At 45.6% G+C, this 22,522-nt stretch overlaps 1 protein-coding gene across 8 annotated transcripts in view; it reads right to left on the bottom strand.

Annotated features, from left to right (window-relative positions):
• Positions 1–21,905, bottom strand: part of SIK3 (SIK family kinase 3) — a 213,391-nt gene extending 191,486 nt beyond the window's left edge. For 7 of the 8 annotated variants that reach the window (XM_084782637.1, XM_084782636.1, XM_084782639.1 and 4 more), the window contains exon 1: positions 21,567–21,904. In XM_084782637.1, coding sequence (XP_084638763.1) covers positions 21,567–21,842 — 276 coding nt within the window. In that variant the 5' untranslated portion in view covers positions 21,843–21,904. Of the gene's footprint in view, positions 1–21,566 lie in introns of all 8 variants that reach the window. The other variant, XM_084782642.1, reaches the window with a different exon arrangement.
• Positions 21,906–22,522: the final 617 nt, after the last annotated feature.

The following is a 22,522-nucleotide window of genomic DNA, read 5'->3' as shown; positions in this document are numbered from 1 at the left end:
CATGGGCAGGATATCTTCTGATGTAGACTTTAAATCTTTGAACCCCTAGTTCCACAAATGGTGTAGGAAAATCATCTCGTCACATACTATACGCGTGATAAATAGGCTGAGCCAGTTGTGAAGAGGACAGCATCTGGCAACTCATTCCCTGGGCCAGCTTCAACATCACACTTAGAGCCGCCCCAAGAAAACTATGCTCCCTTCCATGATCTCACTCCATCAAGTGACTGCAGTTAATTTATTCCTTCTAGTCGGAACTTCCTGGCTTGCTAATTACGTGTCTGTGCAATGCATTTCCACATTCAATGTTATTTATAACTCTTAAAGCTTACTTAGAAGGGACCTCTGAACTCGAACACTTCCTATCTTTCGGGTATTTGGGGGGGGGGGGAGTTACATCCAATGCTAACTTTTCTAAACCAGATCTTTTTTTATAAAGATTATATATTTATTATGTATACAGTGCTCAGCCTGAACATACACACAGCTGCAGTCAGAAGAGGGTATCAGATCACATTATAGATAGTCGAGAGCCACCGTGTGGTTGCTGGGAATTGAACTCAGCACCTCAGAAGGAGCTTTCAGTGCCCTTAACCTCTGAGCCATCTCTCCAGCCCTCTAAACCAGATCTTAATTGCTCACAAAGACTACACAACCCAAAGAATCTATTAACTTGAACTTCAAGGATTAAATGTCTATAATGCAGAGCACTCTCCTGATGTTCTCCAATCTGGCAGGACGCTCCTCCAAACTTTGCTTAATAACTTTCGCATGAAGGTAAATAAATTTTCCCAAGGCAGGGTTAGGAAGCTTGCTTAGTAATTAAGAGCACCAGCTGCTCTCGCAGAGGCTCACGGTTCAGTTTCCAGCTCCCACACGATGGCTCACCAGCACTGTAATTCCAGATCCAAGGGGCTCAGACACCCTCTTCTGCCCTCCAATAGGTACCAAGCCTGCAAGTGGTGCACAGACATACATACATACACTTATACGAGTAAAATAAAACCAAATATCTTTTTTTTTTCTAATTTCAAAAAGGCAACATTCTCCAAACCTACATTTTAATGACATCACCTGAAACATGGCTCTAATCACACTGGAGGGACACAGCAGGACCCTGACACTGCACCCCTGCTCTGGCTCCCCTCTGGTACGCAGGTTATTTTTGGAGCAGGCCTAGGAAGCAGCACTTTGTTGACGCTGGGAGTCGCCCTCTGAATATGCCTTTCACATTCACCCCTAGTCCTCTCCCTCTCTGGCACTGAGCTCCAAAACCTCAACGGAATACATAATGAAACGCTGGCTTACTTTAGGGCATGAAGGTTTAAGCCTCTGAAAGCTTTCTAGTTGGAAAGCCTCTTCCATGGACACATACAGAAAAGTGCTGGCTCCTCTTTCTCCTTTTCTATTGCTCCAACAGGTATCTGCTTTTTCTGGGGCCAAGCACAAAAGCCAGCCAGGCAGTATAGCTCAGTACAGACAGGTGTTTTCCACGCACAGTAAATCTCAAGGGTCACAAATCAACAGGAAAGAGTAACATCTCCTAACACGGTGCTAACTAGTGTGCTTGGGATGGTGGACTACCTAAAAATCTCTTGGGTAAGACTAGCAAGGAAAGCCAAGCGTGGTGGCGCACGCCTTTAATCCCAGCACTTGGGAGGCAGAGGTAGGCGCATGGCTGTGAGTTCCAGGCCAGCCTGGTCTACAAAAATGAGACAGGACAGCCAGGACTGTTACACAAAAAAAACTCTGTCTTGAAAAACCTAAAAAATTAAAAAATTTAAAAAAGACTAGTAATGACAAAAACTGAAAAGTGAATGGGGAAAAAAAAAAGGCCTGCTCTCTATCCATAGAAAACTCAAAAAGGAACATTTGCCACATAAAAACTCTTTATTCCAGGCTTATTTTCAGTGGCACTTAACTGCAGGGTGGAGGCTGAGGGTCCCAAACAAACTTACTTGAGTTATTTTTTCTCCCTTAATAATTCCGAAATCCAACATTAGGCTTATTAAGGAAAAGTCTGAAGGCTCATCAAGACCTTCCTTGTTGTTTGAAAGAAAATGAGTAATGCAAAAACATACTGGTAAATTTGAAGAGTTTTAAATTTTGTTTTAGAATAATGGAACAGCATGGAAGCATTAAAAAACAAGGGGGGAGGAGGGGGCGCCAGGCCTGGTAACCCCAGCACTTGAAAGGAAAGGCTGAGGCAGGCAGATTTCTGTGCGTTCAGCCACCAGCCTGGTCTACAAAGTGAGTCCAGAACAGCTAGGACTACACAGAGAAACCTTGTCTCAAAAAATGAAAAAGATAGAAAGAAAACAAGACGGTTATTACAAAAAGTGTGCCGCTTTCAATTAGCTCAGTTCTCCAGACTTTATTAGGCAGCTTTATGTCTAACTACTCCTGCAGAAGTTGGCTTCTGTAAGAGAAAAACACTATTGTTAATGAAGAGTCCAAGAGACTGCTCTAGTTCACAATTTAGGAGTTTCTAATTTTTACAGAGAAAAAGAGGCCACCCCAAAGAAAGCGTGATTTGTCAGCAAGGTTTCTTGCACTCCACCCGAATCTACCCAATGAATCAGCCCGAACTGCTTCTCACAGGAAGGTGACAAGTCAAACACAAGGTGGAAGTCAAGGTCACTAAACTGAACTTTGTAACTGTTTTAAGGAGGGGAGAAGAGGTAAGATGGGGGTCTCACTGTGCAGCCTCTGCTGATCTGGGACTCAAAACCCAGACCAGGTGGGCTTTAAATTTGCGCAGTCCTGCTGCTGGGATCACAGCACTCACCAGCTCACCCGACTGGTATGTAACAGGTTAAAGGTGATTAATTTTATCTACCTTCTCTATAGATAACTAGGTGCCAATACAATTATCTTGATGCTTTCCCTGCCCCCTCTCTGCCCCCATTAAAAAACTAAGGATGCTAGAGAGATGGCTCTGTGGTTGAGAGCACTGACTGCTCTTCCAGAGGACCCAGGTTCCATTCCCAGCACCTTCATGGCAGTTTACAGCTGTGTCTAAGTCTAGTTCCTAGGGATTGACACCCTCACTCAGAGTACATACAAACAAAGCACCAACGCACATAAAAGAAAGCTTTTTTTTTTTTTTTTTTTGGTTTTGAGGCAGGGTTTCTCTGTGTAGCCTTGGCTGTCCTGGACTCACTTTGTAGACCAGGCTGGCCTCAAACTCACATCGATCCGCCTGCCTCTGCCTCCCGAGTGCTGGGATTACAGGCATGTGCCACCATGCCCAGCAAAATAAGGCATTTTCTAATTGCATTTTTTAATGAGGGAAAAAAAAAGGTTTTTTCCCCTAGAAATTCCCAAGGTAATGAGAACAGGATTTTTTAAATCTGAGTCTATTTCTATTTAAACGTGATTTATTATTATGTTTGTTGTGGAGGTATGTGTGCTACATGAGCACAAGACCCATTTGCCAAAAGAGAAGATCCCTGGAGCTCAAGTTACTGGTAATTTGGAGTCATTCTATGTGAGTGCTAGAAACTGAATGCTTTTTTTTTTTTTTTTTCAAGACAGGGTTTCACTATGTAGCCCTGGCTGTCCTGGAACTTGATCTATAAGCCAGGCTGGCCTTGAACTCAGAAATCTGCCAGCCTCTGTTTTTGGAGTGCTGGGGTTAAAGGTGCGCACCACCTCATCCAGCTAGAAACTGAATTCTGAAAGAGTTACGTGATCTCAGCTTTCCAGTCCCACTAGCCTTTAAGTGTTTTCTTTTGTTTTGTTTTTGAGACAGGGTTTCTCTGTGTAGCCTTGGTTGTCCTGAACTCGAATTGTAGACCAGACTGGTCTTGAACTCACAGAGCTCCATATGCCTCTACCTCTCCGAGTGCTGGGATTACTGGCCTGCGGCACTGTGCCCGGCTGAAGTGGGTTTCTAAAGACAGTTAGGTGCCAGAAGCTAGAGATGTCACACAGTTAGTAGAGCGCACAATGGGTTCTATCTACAGCACCACAGGAACTGGGTGTGGCACACACTGCAATCCCAGTGCTCTGGAGGTAGAGGCAGGAAGATTAGAAATTCAGGGTCATCCATGAGCTCAAAGCCAGCCTACATGAAACCCTGTCTCAAACAACAAACAAAACAAAAGTAAAGATCAGTCCAGAACTAAGTACGTTATAGAATGTTCTTCAGAAACCAAGGCAGAAGTAAACTAGAGGCACTCTCCCCAGCAGTTAGCTTTCCTAGGGCTGGAAGACACTATGCTGGTTTCTGGAAGAGACACTCATCAGCTGTCTTAACCAACTGTGACCCTACAAACTGTATACAATTCAAAACTGCCAGACAAGATATGCCTATGGTACAATAGTGGCATGATTATTAAGAACACATGCGCATGCGTGCACACACACTCACACACTCCTAGTACTGTAAACCTAAACAAAAGCCCATGCCTGGGAGGTTCGCAGGCACTGGGATCAAGGACCGACTACTATTACTTTGCTAAATGCACATGGTGTTCCACTGCCTTCTCAATAGTTATGTTTACACTCACAGATCAGTGTATTGCTCAGCCTTGGCCAGAGAATCTTCTCCTTGGAGTGAGCAGTTGTTATGGCAGAGGCTCACAAGTGGTCAAAGTGGTGAGAACAAGTGATCTGAGAGTGCTCGGCCACAAACGGGCCATCTATACCATCCCCTCCAAGGCCACAAACGGGCCATCTATACCATCCCCTCCAAGGCCACAAACGGGCCATCTATACAACTCACTGTACAAATAAAAGAACAGAGTCACAAGCCAAATGTCTGTGCTGCAGATAAAAACTACTAGAAAAGCTGGCCGTGGTGGCACAGGTCTTTTCTCCCAGCACTTGGGAGGCAGAGGCAGATGGGTCACTGTGAGTTCGAGGCCAGCCTGGTCTACAAAGCAAGTCCAGGACAGCCAAGGCTACACAGAAAAACCCTGTTTTGAAAAACAAAACAACAACAACAACAAAAAACTACTAGAAAGTCTCAGACAACCCACGGAATAGAGGGAAATATTTCTAAGTTATGTATTTGGTACAGAATGTTTATCTTGAACCTACAATGGAACTGTAAACCAAGCATAGTACATGTTACACCTCTGCAACCTCAACAATGAAGAGGCTAGGCCAGGAGCATCATGGGTTTGCAGCCGGCCTGTGCTACATGCCAAGACTGTTTCTCAAAACAACAACAAAGTAAAAGAGTTTTAAAATAATAACTCCTAAAAATAATTAATTAAATAAAATAATAATAATAACTACTCCTACAATTCAACAAGGAAGACAACCCAATTTCAAAATCAGGAAAGGATGTAAACTGACATTTCTCCAAAGGAGACATACAAAGCCTTCATTTGCATGTGAGCAGATGCTTGACACGATTAGTTATGACTCATGCGAATCCAAAGCACAGTGAGATGCCACCTTAGATCCAGCAGATGACTAAACCCAAAGCAGGAGACTACATTTCCATGGAGACAAACTAGAACCCTCATAAACTGCTGGTGGGGATGTAAAGTGGGGCAGCCACTCTGGAAATCATTTAGCAGTTCTTCATGAAGTCATCATATGACCAAGCAAGTCTACTATAAGCTATCTATACAAGGGAAATAAAAGCATACAACTACAAAAAAATGTATACATGAATATTCATAGTAGAACAGTTCACAACAGGTAAAAAGTAAACACATCACAACATGCCATCCATACAAGGATAAACAACATGTGGTATATCTATTACAGAGGACTATTATTCAGCCATAAAAACGAATGAAATTCCAGAAAAGGCTGGCTCCACTTTGAAAATGCTGTGCTACATGAAAAAGGGCAGAAAGCCGGGCGTGGTGGCGCACGCCTTTAATCCCAGCACTCGGGAGGCAGAGGCAGGTGGATCGCTGTGAGTTCGAGGCCAGCCTGGTCTACAAAGTGAGTCCAGGATGGCCAAGGCTACACAGAGAAACCCTGTCTCGAAAAACCAAAAAAAAAAAAAAAGAAAAAAAAAAAAAAAAAGAAAAAGGGCAGAAAAAAAAAAAAGGTAAGTATCATATGATTCCATTGATATGAAATGCCCCAAAGAGGAACATCTACAGAGTTGATTGGTAGTCCCTTAAGGTTAGAGGAAAAGTTGGAAAAACAAGCAGTGACCTCCGTGTGTGTGGCTCTTCTTTTAAGGGGAATAAAAAGTGTCCTAAATGCATAGCAGTTACAGCTGTACAACTATGAATATGTTTTAAATTTTAAACTGGGTGAGTTATACTGTATGTGAACTATGCCTGAAGAAGGAAAAAGAGTGGATGCTCTGCCAAAGTATGCTATTTTCCCCAGGTCAGGCGGCCATGCCGTGACAAGTGCAGCTGAAACACATCCTAAACCATTGCTAACTGCTGCAACAGTCTTAAGCAACTCAGATGGGCCAAAGAGGTCTCCACAAAGAGCGGAAAAACAAAGTGTGACACTAGGTAACAAAAGAAATTTAGATAACATAACTGAAACACGGTTTGGTTTTGTTTGTTTCTTGGTTTGTTTCTTGGTTTGTTTGGGGGTTTTTTGTTTTTGTTTTTTAACTTGAAGCTTTGCAAGATGACTCTGAGACCCTCACTGTCGAAGGAGAGAACCAACTCCTGAAAACTGGCCTCTGACCCCCATATGCTCTGACCCCCATATGAACAGGTCAAAGCCCATGGCACCACCACACATGAAAAGTTTTTTGTTTTTTTTTTTTTTAGAAGAGACTGTAGTGTGTCTCCAAAATGAATCTGTGGTCTCGAACACTGACAGCCACTGACACACGGTAAGAGATTGACTCAGGGCAGCGCCCTCCTTTCCTTGGTGGTGCAATTAGAGCTGCAGCTGCTGACTCAGAAGGAGACAAGGAACGCAAAGAGCCAGTGGGCTCAAAGCACTGGCTCGTCTTCTACATGGCAGAGGCTCATGAGTAACAAGCTTCAAACAAGTTATTTTCTTCCTCAGCATTGTAATAGTCTTTAAAGAGATCCGAAAATACCATCTCAACATTTAATTGCCTCTCAAACGACTACATTCACAGAAGCTATTTAGGTACAATATGTGAAAACCCTAATTCTGAGCTGACGGGGACACAAAGATCATGGCTAGATACAACTACCCCATCCGGCTGGAATGAAAGTACGGCTGTTGAGTCAGAACTGGAAAGTAAGCCAAGAACATACAATCACTAAAAACATTATTTTGCTGGGTTATGGGGGAAAAAAGAGCTACTAAAAGCCTCACGCATTGTCAGAACACTGCTTATGCACTGTCAGAACATTTTGACAGAAGGAAAGGATACCAGGAGGCAGGAAGCAGAGACAGAAGTAAGGGACCCTGCAGGTGCCCGAGCAATCTAAGACACACACAGCTCTGCTCCAGTCTTCCACAATGAAAACAATTCTGTTTCTCATGGCATCTGAAGAAGACTGCCTGCCAGAGACGGAACACAAGTTACTACATGGAAATGTCAACTTGTTCCATGGAACACTACACAGGCAGGGAGCAGATGTAAACCTTTTCATCCAGAGACTTGGGGCTGTTTCCTTCCGAGTTTTTTCATATTATGGCCCATTATCAAATTCAGTTCAATTCATGCAAAATCTAACATGAATGGACAAAAATATCACCCAAAAGTATATAGGATAGTAAAAGACTCTGTAAAATATTTTGTCCTCAAACTCCTAGCAGCTTTAGCTTATTTATAATTTTAAATTAATTTAAGTAAAAGCACATGTATGTATGAAAATGCTATAATGAAACCCATTATTTTGCATGCTAAGCTGATTTTTGTTTTGTTTTGTTTTTCAAGACAGTTTCTCTGTGTAGCCTTGACTGCCCTGGACTCTCTTTGTAGACCAGGCTGGCCTTGAACTCACAGAGATCCACCTGCCTCTGCATCCTAAGTGCTGGGGATTACAGGCAAACCACCATGCCCGGCTGCTAAGCTGATTTTTTTAAGTTCAATAACAACATCTTCTTAAAGGTGCTCACTATTTAAAAAATAAATAAAAAGTTACCATGAGGTGTGGGAAGGGAGGCATCTTTAACACCAGCACTCCAGAGTCAGAGACAGGCATATCTCAGCGAGTTCCAGGTCAGCCTGGTCTACAGAGTCTAGGATAGCCAGGGCTGTTACACAGAGAAACCATGTCTCAAAAAACCAAACCAAACAACAACAACAAAATTACTTAACTCAGATGCTCTCATAAGCCACCTCAAACGATGTGACAGACTAAACAATGCTTCCCTTTTTTTTGCGTACAACATGCACTACCCACAGCATCAAGCTACAGCCGTGCGTATTTGGGAACCTTGCTGACACTGTGGCCCTGGACGCTCACCAGTAATCATTTTCCAATACTGAGGCGGCACCCACTGGGCTCACATATGACCCACACACACTCTACCACTGAGACACACAACCAGACCCTAGGTTTTTTGCCTCCATACCCATTCATACTAATTGCTCTTCAAATTACAGTGATGTGGTTTAATTAAATATCATGTAAACTGGTAAAAATTAGGGAGGGGAAAATGCTTTGGTAAAAACTAAGTATTCAACTTGAAAAACACTTAGTGAAGTTTTTAAAATTAAATATGGAAGAGACACAGGCAAGAGATTGGAGAAATAGGAAGAAACCATCAAAATCAAGAACTCATACAACCTTAACAATCCCTTAAGTTCCTGCTCTGCTTCAAAGACAAAGAGAAACTGGAAATCATAATGAATTATAGGTGTGCTTAATGGAAGGATGAAGGAATGCCAACCAGGGCAAGAAAATCCCTTGGCTACAGCCAAATTTAGTCAATGTGTTTTCTAAGCCGACTGCAAGGGAAAAAGGAGACCTGGAAACCAGGCTGGCCTCGAACTCAGAGATATGCCTACCTCTGCCTCCCAAGTGCTAGGATTAAAGGCATTTGATACCACCGCCCAGCTTAGATTAGACATTTCAAATACCTTTTGAAAATGTAGCTCAGTGGTAGAGCACTTGCCTAGCACTTGGAGACTTTGGATTTGATCTCCAGCACTACACATATATTGGGATGGGGATGCACATCAGTGATAATGCATGCATTCTAGTCATAGCTAATCCAAAACAAGTGATGACGATGATGATGACGACGACGACAACTAAAGCTGGACACCGTGGCCAATGACAATAGATTCAGGCAGGAGAGTTTGGGCTTGAGATTACTTTAGGTTACATAATAAGAACTTGTCTCAAAAGTAAATAAATAAGAAAGAAGAACACAAAGGTTCGGGTGGTCAGCAAACACCCTGAAGCCCAGACAGAAGGGTGATTCAGCAGCAGTCAGGGAAACGTTAGCTCCACAGCCTGGCTAAGGCCCAGGCCTCAGAAGCTGACACTCGGCTGAGCAGCCCCTCTTCTGACCGGTGCTACATGTGAGCACGGGGTCTGCAGGTGCAGGAGACCCCATGCCCACACAGGCAGAAGGGGCCAGGTCAGAGAGCCAGCCAGAGCTGCCGGCTGGTGGAGGGTCTTCTCCCCCACTGCTGGCGAGGCTAACCCTGCTGCAATCTTTCTGGAAAGCAATGTGGTAATATAAGTCTCTGGTGTCTCACAAACATGTGTGCCCTCTGGCCCAGTAATTTCACTTTTAGCAATCTATCTAAAGCAGGAGATCCAAAACCTCAGATGCTAAAGCAATTGCCATAGAAGGTGTATGAAATAAAAGCCCTTAAATTGCTGGGCATGGTGGTGTACTCGGGAGGCAGAGGCACGCGGGTCACTGTGAGTTCAAGGCCAGCCTGGTCTACAAAGTGAGTCGAGGATAGCAAAAGGCTACACAGAGAGACCCTGACTCGGAAAAAATAAAAATAAAAATAAAAAAAAAGAAGAAGAAGCCCTTAAATTGTAAAACAGGCTCAAAAACTAAAAATAAAAACAATAGTCACAGCCGGGCGTGGTGGTGCACGCCTTTAATCCCAGCACTCGGGAGGCAGAGGCAGGTGGATCTCTGTGAGTTCAAGGCCAGCCTGGTCTACAAAGGGAGGCCAGGACAGCCAAGGCTACACAGAGAAACTCTGTCTCGAAAAAAAAAAAAAAAAAAAAAAAGTCACATCCCCAAAACTATATGCCCATTAAAATCATTTGCTTACAGAGCTGGGGGGTGGGGGGTGGCGCACTCCTTGAATCTCAGCACTTGGGAGGCAGACACAGGTAGATCTCTGAATTCAAGGCCAGCCTGGTCTACAGAGTGAGCTCCAAGACAGCCAAGGCTGCATGCACAGACAGAGAAACCCTGTCTCAAAAACAAACAAATAAAAAACCCATCTGCTTATGAATGGTTCCCACTCAGAGTGCAGAGGGTCAGAGAGGTAGAGACGCAACAGTATGAATGCGCTCCTACTAGTTCTCAGGCATAGGCTGGCAAGAGTATTTTACAGTATCAGTAAGTACTGCCTCTGGGTGGCAGGGTTATGGATGACATTTTCCCATCTGCTTCTTCATAATTTTCTGATTTTTCCCAAAGTTGTTCCAGGAGCAAATGTTATTTTTATGAGCAGAAAAAAAAAAATGGGAAAGGTGGTAGAAGAGAGGCAGTAAAAATAGACAGTGTGGTGGAGGTAAAGGAAATTACCATGCCTAACGTGGCTTCTCTTCCTTTCTCTGTCATGTTCAAGCTACATGTATATAAATGCTCCTTTAACTTAACTAACCCCTTGCCTACCCTGAGAATAATAAAATACAATTTTTGGGCCAATAGCTGCTACTTTTTCCATACAGATAGCACAAAAAAAAATTCTAGTTGAACTAATCCATTAACGGTTAAGATCAATTAAAGCAACTCACGAAGATCACTGGCCAGCGATGGAAAATTGAGTTGGCTTTGTTGTTGTTTGTTGTTGTTGTTGTTGTTGCTAATTGGATCACGTAGTTACAAAGCAAAGACCATTAAGTCTGAAGTTCTTTCAGGAAGAAACCACAGCTTTAGGGAGAAACACCTCAAAGCAGAAGGGGAAAGCTGGAGGCGTGGGCTGGCCATACTGACCATATTTGGGGTGTAAACTAAGGGAAGTAACCCCCATGGGGCTTGGATCTGAAAGAGCTTTTCCTTTTAAAACAAGGGGTTCACAGGGTTGGGGATGTTGCTCAGTAGCAGAGTTGGCCAAGCATCCGCCCAGCGCTACAAATAACATCATCTAACGCAAGGGATTCTGCCTGCAAGGGTGACATATTCCCATAGGACCAGCTTTCGGGAGGCTGGATGGAGAGGTCAGGTGAGCCTACAAGTTCAGAACAGTCTGGGCAACACAGCAAGATGCTATCTTCAAAAGCAGTCTAAGAGTTATTACGAAGACATCAGGGCCGGAGACATGGCTGAACAAATAAGGGAACTTGCCACTAAGTCTGCCAACTGGTATCCCATCCCCTCCCCAAGATCACAAGGTAGAGGGAGGGAGAGATGAGACCTCTCAGAAGGTGTCCTCTGACTTACATTAGCACATCATGACATGCATGTCACCTAATGTACATGCACATGCGTGCGCATGTGTGTGTGTAATTAATAACTCAAAAAACAAACAAGTCCAAACTCTTATTTTCCAAATATTTTTAAAAATTCAACTTCTATTATTTTTATTTATGTGTATGGGGTGGGGAACACATGTGTACATGGGTGCAGGTACCCACAGAAGCCAGATGTCAGATGCCCCTGGAGCTAGAGCTGGATATGGTTATAAGGAGTCTGACATGGGTGCTGAGAACTGAGCTGTGGTCCTCTGTAAGATCAGTATGAGCTCTTAACCATGGAGCCATACCTGCAGCCCTTCCATATATTCCATCACTCTGTGACTACTAAAACTATACTGAGCACTAGGTACATATTCAAATTAAATTACTAAACTGTACCATCCCATCAAACAATAGAAGACATTGCCTTTATTTGCCTTTTTCAATTTTAAAAAACAATGATTTTTAGAAATGTCCAGTATGTTGAAGCACTGCCAGGAAATAACAGCAGCTAGCCCTTAAACTGATCCTTCGAAAGTACAAGTTGTGTGGACCCATGTATGCAAGTGGGGAGATCAGAAGTCAACACTGGGTGTCTTAGAGCACTCTCCAACTTCATTTTTAAGTTTTTTAATAGTTTACCTTTACTGTTTGTATTTATACACGTGTGTTTGTGTGAATAAACAGTACAATCCTGATGGTGCCTGTGGTAGCCAGCAGAAGGTATCAGATCCCCTGGAAACACCAAACCCAGGTCCTCTAGAGGCAGGAAGCATCGGGCCACCTTTCCCACCTCTCCAGCTTACTTTTTGAAATGGGAGTTTCTCACAGAACCTGGAGTGCAGCAATTAGGCCTGGCTGGCTGGAAGAGCCCTGTGGGTCTCTGCTACCAGCACCCCACCTGCCACACTCCAGGAGCTAAGAAGGGTCTAAACTCTGTCCTCACACGTGCAAGGCAGTGCCCTGAGCCCCCCAACCCCAGCAGTCCCGTTTCTATTTTCCATCCTCTACTAGGCTAGTCAGTGAGGTCAGCCCAGTCTACACTAAGTCCAAAGACTATAGACAGAGCTAAAGAGCGAGAGCTTGTCGCAAAACAATTTTTTTCTACTAGATGGATGTGTGGGTGAATGGATGAATATAATGAATGAATTGATGAGCCAATGTATCAGTGATCAATGACCCTCTTTAGACTTTCGAAAAACTGCAAGCAGTGTTCTAGCACTAGGGTACCTAAGGACTGTCCATAATTGAAGGCCAGCCTGGGCTACAGAGCTAGACCCTGCCTGTCTCAAGACAAACAAAAAAGACAGGGGATATAGGCCAGTGTAGAGTGTTTAGGTTCAGTCCCCAGTACCAATAAGCCAGATATGGTGGCCACACCTATGACCCCAGCACTCAGGAGGCAGAAACAAGAGGCTCACTAGAAGTCCAGGCCAACCTGGCCCACATAGTGAATGTGTATGCAGGGCTATCATCACCTACCAGGTGAGGACAGTGATGGGGAGCATGCAGAGATGCCCCTCAGACCAGAAATTAGAGCCAAATTAAGAGGAACTCTGGATAAATGATTCTGTTAGCCCCACCTGGATCCAGGTTATGTATCTGACTGAGCAGTTTTTTTTGTTTGGTTGGTTGGTTGGTTGGTTTGGTTTTTCTTTCATTTTTTGTTTTTGTTTTTGTTTTTTCCAAACAGGGTCTTTCTATGTAGCCTTGGCTGTCCTAAACTCACTCTGTAGACCAGGCTGGCCTCGAACTCACAGAGATCCTCCTGCCTCTGCCTCCCGAATGCTGGGATTAAAGGCATGCACCACCACGCCTGGCTTTTGAGCAGTGTCTTTTTTTTTTTTTTTTTTTTTTTTTTTTTGGTTTTTCGAGACAGGGTTTCTCTGTGTTAGCCTGGGCTGTCCTGGACTCACTTTGTAGACCAGGCTGGCCTCGAACTCACAGCGATCCGCCTGCCTCTGCCTCCCGAGTGCTGGGATCAAAGGCGTGCGCCACCACGCCCGGCTTGAGCAGTGTCTTAATGACACAGGGCTACGCAGTGAGACCCTATCTCTCTAGACAAAAAGGAAGGGAGGGAGGTGGAAAGGGGTGAGAGAAAAAAGGCAAAAGGAAACATGGAGACCTAAGCGTTCTCATTTGCAGGGAGCTGTAAGAAAGGACACACGGACGGTAAGCAGGTGTTAGAGATGAAGCTGGGCAGAACTTCTTAATCAAACCTAAATTTAAATTAAACTAACTAGCCAAAACTCCTCATCTGAGTAAGCCCTGCCCACACAAAGAGGCAGTGGGGTCCCTTCTCCTTCCTATTGAGTCTACAGGAAATGTGAAGAGCTCACAGTCTTACTTTGCTTTTAGATGTACACAGTCTCATGTAGGCTGGATTTGTCGGCAGTCCACTGACAGCATGACCCTGACCTCCTAATCTCCCTACCTCCCGCTGCAAAGCACTGGGATTACAGGTATGCACCACACCCAGCTGATTCCTACCTCGGTGAAAGGCTTACTTCTGAGTGGTGAAGTCCTCAGTCTACCAAGGGGCACACACTCTAAACTATAAATGCTACTAAGACAGCCTCCTGATGCTGCATCCAACAGTTCTGCATTAGCTGACGGCATTTAGCTCCAAACAGGTTAGACCCGGGGCTTTCAAGCTCATGCATCCCAAACTGCTGAGGCTTCGCAATGGCGTTGCCTTGGCTGTTTATTTAGCAATGATTAACTATCCAAGGACAAAAGCCCAGGAGACCACATCAACTCTGGATGCTATCACAAATCATCCACGGGACACTCCAAGTCATCCAGTACACCAGTAAGGGAGTTACTCTTTATTAAGAGGGGCCAGGGAAGCACCTGATAGGTAAGGGATAGCCACACAAACAGGTACAGCTCAGACCAGAAATTAGAACCAAATTAAAATCTCCAAATACAGAATTCTCTTACCTTCGCCTCTATCACCAGGGCACGCGTGTATCTAGTTGTAAGATGGCTCTTTTTGTGTCCAATAAACTCAACAAGGATTTGTCGTCTGATCATGTTTAGTGTGCTTTCTCTAATAGAGTGAAAGAATCTATAGTGTTAAATTTGACTGCCTCTCCTGCCTCACGAGATACGTAGGTAGGTAGACAAATATGACAAGGCGTTCTATTTCCCCTTAGCCATAAAATAATCAGCACGGGTTTGGAAAACACCAAGCAGAGGCTATCCATGCTCTGCTGTGCCGCTCTCCGACGTCAGCCTCCTCTTGTAGCCCTTCAGGGTGTGTGCTGGAAGGCCGCATACTCCCGCCCTTCCCCCAGTCTGAACTCATTTCCCACCATTCCTCCTCTCAGTCTCCTGAAGCTCCAGCCACGCGGCCCTGGCTCTAATCTCTGAATGCTCCATGGCCTCCACACTTGCCATTCCTTCTGCTTAGACTGCTGTCTTCTCCGTCTTTCAACGTTGGCCTTTTCTCGCCCTTCACATCTCAGCTGAAGTACCACCCTGCTCTCCATGGCCCATCTGAACTTACAGCCTTCCCCACATTCTCAGGTTTTGTTTGGTTGGTTTGGTTTTGGTTTTTTTAGAGACAGGGTTTTTCTGTGTAGCCCTGGAGGTCCTGGAACTCCTGTGTAGACAAGGCTGACCTCCAATTCAGAGAGATCTGCCTGCCTCTCCATCCCCAGTGCTGGGATTAAATGCTTGGGCTACCATAGCAGCGTGAAATACTTTTTTTCTTTTTCTTTATCTTTTTCTTTTCTTTTTTCTTTTCTTTTTTTTTTTTTTTTTTTTTTGGTTTTTTGTTTTGTTTTGTTTTTGGTTTTTTTTTGGGGGGAGGGGGTTTGCAACAGAGTTTCTCTGTGTAGCCTTGGCTATCCTGGACTCCCTTTGTAGACCAGGCTGGCCTCCAACTCACAGCGATCCACCTGCCTCTGCCTCCCAAGTGCCGAGATTAAAAGCGTGGGCCACCACGCCAGGCACAGAATTCTTATCTATCTCTAACTATTTAAAAGAAAATTATAGAGGCAGGTGTGGTGGCTCATGCCTTTAATACCAGCATAGGAGGCAGAGGCAGATGGATCACTGTGAGTTCGACTCCAGGACAGTCAAGGCTACGCAGAGAAACCCTGTCTCAAAAAAAAAAAAGAAAAGAAAAAAGAAAAAGAAAGAAAAAAAAAAGAAAAATTAAATTAAATTAAAAAGTAGTAAATAAAAGTAAATTCTAGCTGGGAGTGGTAGAAAATGCTTTTAAGGGGGGAGTGGGGCCTGATCTCTTAGGAGTTCAAGTCCCGCCTATCTACCTAGCAAGACCTTGTTTCAAAGTAAATAAATAAATAAGTGAAAATAGGTTCTGGATGCAGGTGGATATTTGTTTGTTTGGGGTGTGTCTGTCCCCTTTTCAGTACTGTATTCCAAAGCTGGAGCCCATCAACCAACCCGCACGAATGAACGAGTAGGTACGGGTGCCACTCCACGCACAGCAGAAAAGTCTCAGGTACCCTTTACAATTTCATTGCCTCTTATAAATAAAAAACGTTTCTTTTTATTTTCAGAGCATTGATTTTTGTTCTTCTATGCCATGCAACAAAAAACACAAGCCAGACCGATGCTTGGAAAATGAAACAGCACTTCTGGCCCAGAGACAACTGGTCTGGGCACCTCCAGCTTGAGCCAGATCTATGACTTTCTAGGGAGTTGGCACTACAGTCAGAATGTTAAAATAAACATCTTCGATGCTCACAGTGGAAGATTGGTGCTCTGACTATGCAAAGGCTAGTCCTAATTGGCCTTAGCGCCTCCCAGAAGTTCACACAAAGGAGGGACCCCATCACAAGGAGACCACAATGAGCTCTGTCACCCTTCAAGTGTCACCTCTAGATTGTCTAGGGGTGGGATTGCCATCCCTAACGCACGAATGCCAAAGCCACTTTCAATTCCTTCTCTCCTTCCGCTTACTAATGACTGTGCCCCTACCTTCTAAGCATGAGGTCATCTGCTGCATTCAACTCTTCTTTAAAGGCAGAAGTCAGGCTTTGAGTCTGTAGCTTTGAGTCCTCATGAACTGAGTCTGCAGGGAAACACACCCTTTGCAAGCAAATGTGTCACTGACAATCTTTGGAATGAGGGCTTAGGGTGAAATGCTTTCTATGTGACACATGTCAATTCTAAAATCCTGAGCTGAGGATACATCCTCAAGGGTAGAACATTTGCCTAGTATACATGAGGTCCTGGGTTGGATGCCCAGCCCTGGGGGTGGAGGCATGCGACAAAGCTGGAAACTAACCCTTCTGGGTATCACACAGTGTACATAAAAGCAAAGGACAAATTATTTTGTTTTGGAGTGGTAGATAAAAGAGTTTGGGGTGAGGTGGTTCTGATTTTGTTTGTTTCTCTGTGACCAGGTCTCACTTAAGAAACTCAAACTAGCCTTCAACTTGAACTGCCTCTGCCTCCCGAGTGCTAGGAATAGTCATGTGCCACTTTATCAGGCTGCAAATGTACAGGAACATTTTTCATAGAATTTAAGTGAATCTCTGAAGATTGCACGCAAAAAAATTGTTCCCTCATTAGTACGACAAAGTTATAATAAACAATGAACATTTGAGCCAGGCGAGGGGCAGCGTGTTAGAGAAAATATGGGGGTGGTGAGTTGGAGGCAAAACTAGACTGCATAAGACCCTGCCTCAAAAATATAAAAAGAATATGGGGTTGTAGAGGTTTGTTCAGTGGTTAAGATCACTGGTCACTCTTCCAGGGGACCAGGGATGCCCCTAGTACCCGTAAGGCTCATGGCTCACAGCAGTTCCAGAGGATCCAATGTCTTCTGCTAGCTCCTAGGGGCATCAGTTGCAGGTGGTACATAGGCAGCCATGCCAACAAAACACTCGTATACATTAATTAGTAATTTGAAAATAATTTTAAAAGGAAGAAAGGAAAAAGCCAGCTGGAGTATACACCTATATTCCAACATATGAGAATCTGAGGCAGAATTCAAGATTCAAGGCCTAGTAGGATACACAGAAAGTTCCAGGGCAGCCTGAGCTACACTGGGGGAGGGGGGGGCACAAAAGGGTTGAGGATCTGTATCAATGGTACAAATATTTGTGTAACTGAGTTCAATCCCAAAGTAAAAGCTAATGTTTTTACCAGGTAAGTCTCTTGTTTAAAAAATAAAAATAAAAATAAACAAAATAAAGTCAAGTTTAATGAAAAACTGTTCTGAAAGGATTTTGTAGCTCATGCCTATAATCCCAACACCAGGGAGTCTGAGGTCACCAAGAGTTTCCGACTGGCTTGGACTACAGATTAGTACACCAAGGAACTTCAAAGTAGCACCCGAAATAGCAGCAAACTGTTTAGGCGTAGTGTGCAGCTTGTGTCTGCCTATCCAAAACCAATGGCACTTGCGGCCAACAGCTCTTCCCAGGGTGTCAGATGCAAGAGAGGGGGACTAGCCAATCTTACTCATCAACTGCGGAGAATGATGACGACATTTCTTACCGAACGTGCCCAAACTGCCTGGGAAGTATGACACGCAGCACTCAAACCTGTGAGGTGAGTGCTGCCGTCATCCCTCTCTGGTTGAAGAAATGCAAGCACAGAGAGGTTTAGCCAGTATTAACCAGGCAGGAGAGGACTCAAACCAGGCAGTTCTAGGCAAGGCTGAGGCTCTTACCACAAACCAGTGACAGGCAACTGAAGGATACATGCTGAAGTAACAGCTTACAAATATTTGGCCAAGAGCTTTCCTAGTCACGTGCAGTTTTCTAAATACACACAGAATGTATCTATTCTTTGTTCTGTTCATCCAACTAGCTCCAAGGTACAATTAGGCACAGGAAACAGACTATAAGTAATCGAAGAGGGGGGGGGGAACTATTTAAAAATTCTTAATACTTTATAGTGTTCTACCGAAAGAACAGAGAACCTTGGGCTATGTGTCTCAAAAGAAATGTGAAAAAGGAAATCAAAGCAGGTAGGACAAAGACAGGGTGAGCTGCTGACCCAAGCCTGTGGCTCCCGGAGCTTTCTGCAGTGACGCTGGCAGCACTGCAGTGCAGCCACCGTCAAGTCTCCACGCCTGGGAACCATGCAGCAGAGGTCCCAAGAACCGAAAGGAGGAGAGTTCCTTTTCTCTTCATTATTTCATTCGCCCCTGGGTCCTACTCTGGGAAGTTTGAGTTAGCAGAGTTTGGACGGGGGCCAGCTTCACTTATTGTTGGACAGAGTGCAGTAGCTTAGTCAATAAATGAAGTTTGCTTTAGCTTCTTAGTCCTTGGAAAGGGTCACATAGGAAGACATGGTCATAAATAGTGTTCCAATGTACAAAAAATACCTTTTGCCTAACCTCCTTCTGCCAACACAGGCATCATCGGAATTACCTGTTTCTGAATTTTATACACCGAAGAAAAGCCCAGGCCATACAGTGATATAAAGGAAGAAAGAAAACATAAAGAAAAAGTCATACACCTTTAAAAGAGTAAATAAATAACCTATCGTACAAAGAGGTGGGGAAGAAAAACAATTGTTTGCCTCCATTTGACCTGCCTGCCAACACTGCGGGTCAGGAGAGAAAAGCCTACCTTCCTGAATAACAGACGCAGCAGCAGCTCCAGCAATTTCTAGTACCTAGGCACCTTCCCTGCCATTATATAACCAAACCACGGCCTTAATAGGCCATCATACTGTATGTCAGCAGCTGCTGGGCACATCTCAGCTGTCAGGGATGAACGACCCCTTCCAAAATGAATTCTGATAAGCAGAGAACAGGCCAAAATATGCCCACAGTTCCCCCTGAGCACGTGACAGCTCCCTGTGTAGTGAGCTTCACTCATGTTGTCAGTCATTTAAGTAGCAAAAAGATAGAGCGCTTGGAACTGGGGCTAGGAAATTGCACACTGCTACTGAAGCACAAACAAACGCTGGTGTGGTCTCTTCCACACATGCAACTCATTGTCCCAGCCATTTCAGCCTCACTCAAGTCTGAATATTTCCATACATAGGAATTGCATAACTGCACACCACAAACGATCAAAGATAAAAACCAACATAAACAGTGACACCCGTCTATAAACAAGCCAATACTGTAAAGGCTGTAGTCCTAAAGGATACCAAGGTCTCTGAGAAAAACTGAAACATACACACGAGAAGGCAGCCAGACCAACCATAATTAGGCACTGGCTTTTGCTGACTACTGAAGACAGAAATGCCCCTTTTATATATAAAGCCAAGAATCAACTGTTTGCAATTTTCTTTATAAGACACTCAACCCAGCTTGTCATAGATTTTTTTTTAAATCAATATTTTGGTATATCTAAGAGCTGGAAGATTCAAAATTCTTTAAACCATAGAGCACATAGCCAGACAACCAATTATGTTTGTTGGTTGTCCATTTTCCAGAGATCAGAACAAAATAATGGAGGCTGGGGGGGGGGGGGGTAGCTCGACACCACAGGGGCCGCGACCCAACAAAGAACCGAAGCATGTTGTTTGTAAACACAAGTTTGACTTGACCAACAGTAAACAGGACTCCACACGCTGTAGGGGGTAAGGAGATGCAGGCTCAAACTACAGCTGCGGGTCTAAGGGATTGCAACAGGAGAGGCGCACTTGAGTCTGCCACGGGGTTCTGAAGACTTGAGGCCCTCTGGTTAAAAAAAAAAAAAAAACTGACAAAAAAGCTTGAAGGGGTCCCACCGGAGGAAGTGAAACTGCCCAATCACCCCTCCACAGCCACCCTAGGAAGAAGGGCCCCTTGTCGTCTTTGACAGAAAGAAGCAAGCGAACGAACTTTCAGGTTGCAAATGAGGAGACCAGGCCCAGATAAGTCACTCGGCTTCTGGCAGGGAGTTACTGCCATAAAAGCCAAAACACGGTAGGCGAAGATAACCGGCGGCTAGGGTGAGGAGGTGAGGGAATCATGTGGCTCGGGTAGGAAACTGCATGAGTGGCAAAGGTTTTCATTAGCCAAGCCGAAGAAAAACTCAAGCTACTGTTTTAAATATAATGAATGAGTATGTTAAAAAGTATCCATTCAAGTGAGGTATTGAGCAAAGAATAATTAGGAATTCAAATGGGCTTTTGCGGGTTTCATCCAAACTAAAGGATTCCTCGATACTCTTAATGAAGAAGGCTATGTAAAAGTGCTACCTCTATTTCCTTTTTTTTTTTTAAATATTTTATGTGTATACATATACGGTTTCCTAATTGACCTTGGCCAATTTCACAACTACAGCTCCTCAAATCCCTTGGGAACCAAAGGGCCCAGACGAGTTTAATTCTCTGGTGTCAGTCGCACGGCTCCCTTCCGCACTGAAAAGCCCACCCTGAGCTCTACAAAGCCCACAATTCCAGACCCTCTGATAACTAAAAATAACCAGCAAACCATCTATCCTAAATTGTTTAACCCTTGGTTAGCTAGTACCTCCAGAAACTCAGAACCCTTGGGACATCTGGTCAGAGGTCCCTTCCAATCCCTCTCTGCCCGCTCCCCCCCCCCTTACTTCCTCGTTTTCTTCACTCCCTCCTCCAATAATCAAGTATACTCCTCGGGCTTCCAACTGACACCATCTATCCGTCTTAAATAATCAAACGTGGATTCCTAGCTCTGTCATAGGTGCCAGGTCCTCCTTACTTCCCGGTGCCTTGCATCTACTGCAAACCCTCAGTCCGTGCCCCAGCCCGTCCCACAGCCCTTGGGAAGCCTGAGGAAGCCAGTTTGAGAGTCTCCCCATCCTGTGGTCCACATTTCATATGCTCCTGTCCTCATTCTCTGACGGTTTCCTAATTGCTGGTTCCGGACTCTTCCTGGCTTGCACTCCGCCTGCCCCCTGAGAGTTCCAACGCCTCTTTTCCAGTCGTCCCCCGACCCCCGGGACCCCTCGCACAGCCCTAAGAACCCCCTTCGGTGCCCAGCTGCTCAGTTCCCGGTGCCCTCCCCGCCGCTGCCCCCTGCGCCCCTCCGCTGTGAGGTCCCTGCCTTCTCCCGCCGCCGCCACCGGTCCCTACTGCTGACCCTGACCCGAGTCCCCGGGAATCGCGGACTCCCTGGCCCAGTTGCCCTGCAACGCCCCCCCCGGGCAGCTCAGCCCGCAGCCGCGCGGTCCCCAGCGCCACTACCTTGGCCTTGGTGACGAGGTGCGTGGCCCGCTTGACCACAGCGAAGTTGCCCTTGCCGATGGTGCGGTCGATCTCGTAGTGGCCGATGCGAGCGGGCATTGACCCGCGGGAGGCCGGAGCTGTGGGACGCGGCTGGCCGGAGGCCGGGGGCACAGCAGCGGGGGCAGCCGGGGGCCCCGCGGCCGGCGGAGGTAGCAGGCGGCCAGCCGGCCCGGCTACCCCTGCTCCGGCCACGGCAACCCCGCCAGCTCCGCTCGCCGCCGCCGCCGCCGCCATCTTGTTGTGCAGTGAAACCTCCGGGGCCGCGGGGAGCCGGCCGGGGGGGAGGGGGCGCGGGGGGGCCGAAAGAGGGGGGTTGCCGACACACGTCACTCCAGGAGGCGGGGCTCCCGCGCCGCCGGGCGCCCGGCGCTATGGCAACCGCGCGTCACGTGCGGACGCGCGTCACTGCCCGGAGCCATGGCAACCGTGACCTCACCGGGCGAGCTCGACCTTCCCGCGTGGGTCCCTGTTCCTGAGGCGCCGGCTCCCGAGTGCCCCCCTCTGGGGAACAGACAGTGAAGACGTCGAGGGTCGGCAGCAACTTCTAAGCTTGCGTAGCGCCTAGCGAGGTAGGGATACGCAATGGGACACCCCAGAACCAGACCCCTCCGATGGCCCCTGGTTTACTGATGGGCTCCCTACTCCGACCTGTGTCCCAGTTCAGTCACCACCAAACCTCCCTTAAAAGGATTTCCTCATCACCAAAAATACCAGCCTTGTCCCACTTAGCCCTGGAGGCCACAGAGGCAGGAATAGCTACAGTATTTAAGCAACTGTAACCAAGTTGGTAGCAAGGCAGGGGAATTGTTCAGCAAAACTCTTAGAAAAACTCAGCTCACCTTGTAGAATCAATCTAAGAGTCATCGAACACAAAAGCGTGGGGAAATTCGTTTGCATATTCAAGGACATTGAAC

The sequence above is a fragment of the Acomys minous genome (genome assembly GCF_964271855.1).
Source record: "Acomys minous genome assembly, chromosome: 5".
In the NCBI taxonomy this organism is placed as follows: domain Eukaryota; kingdom Metazoa; phylum Chordata; class Mammalia; order Rodentia; family Muridae; genus Acomys; species Acomys minous.
The sequence above is the reverse complement of the archived record's forward strand: the minus strand, read 5'-3'. Positions and strand labels throughout refer to the sequence as shown.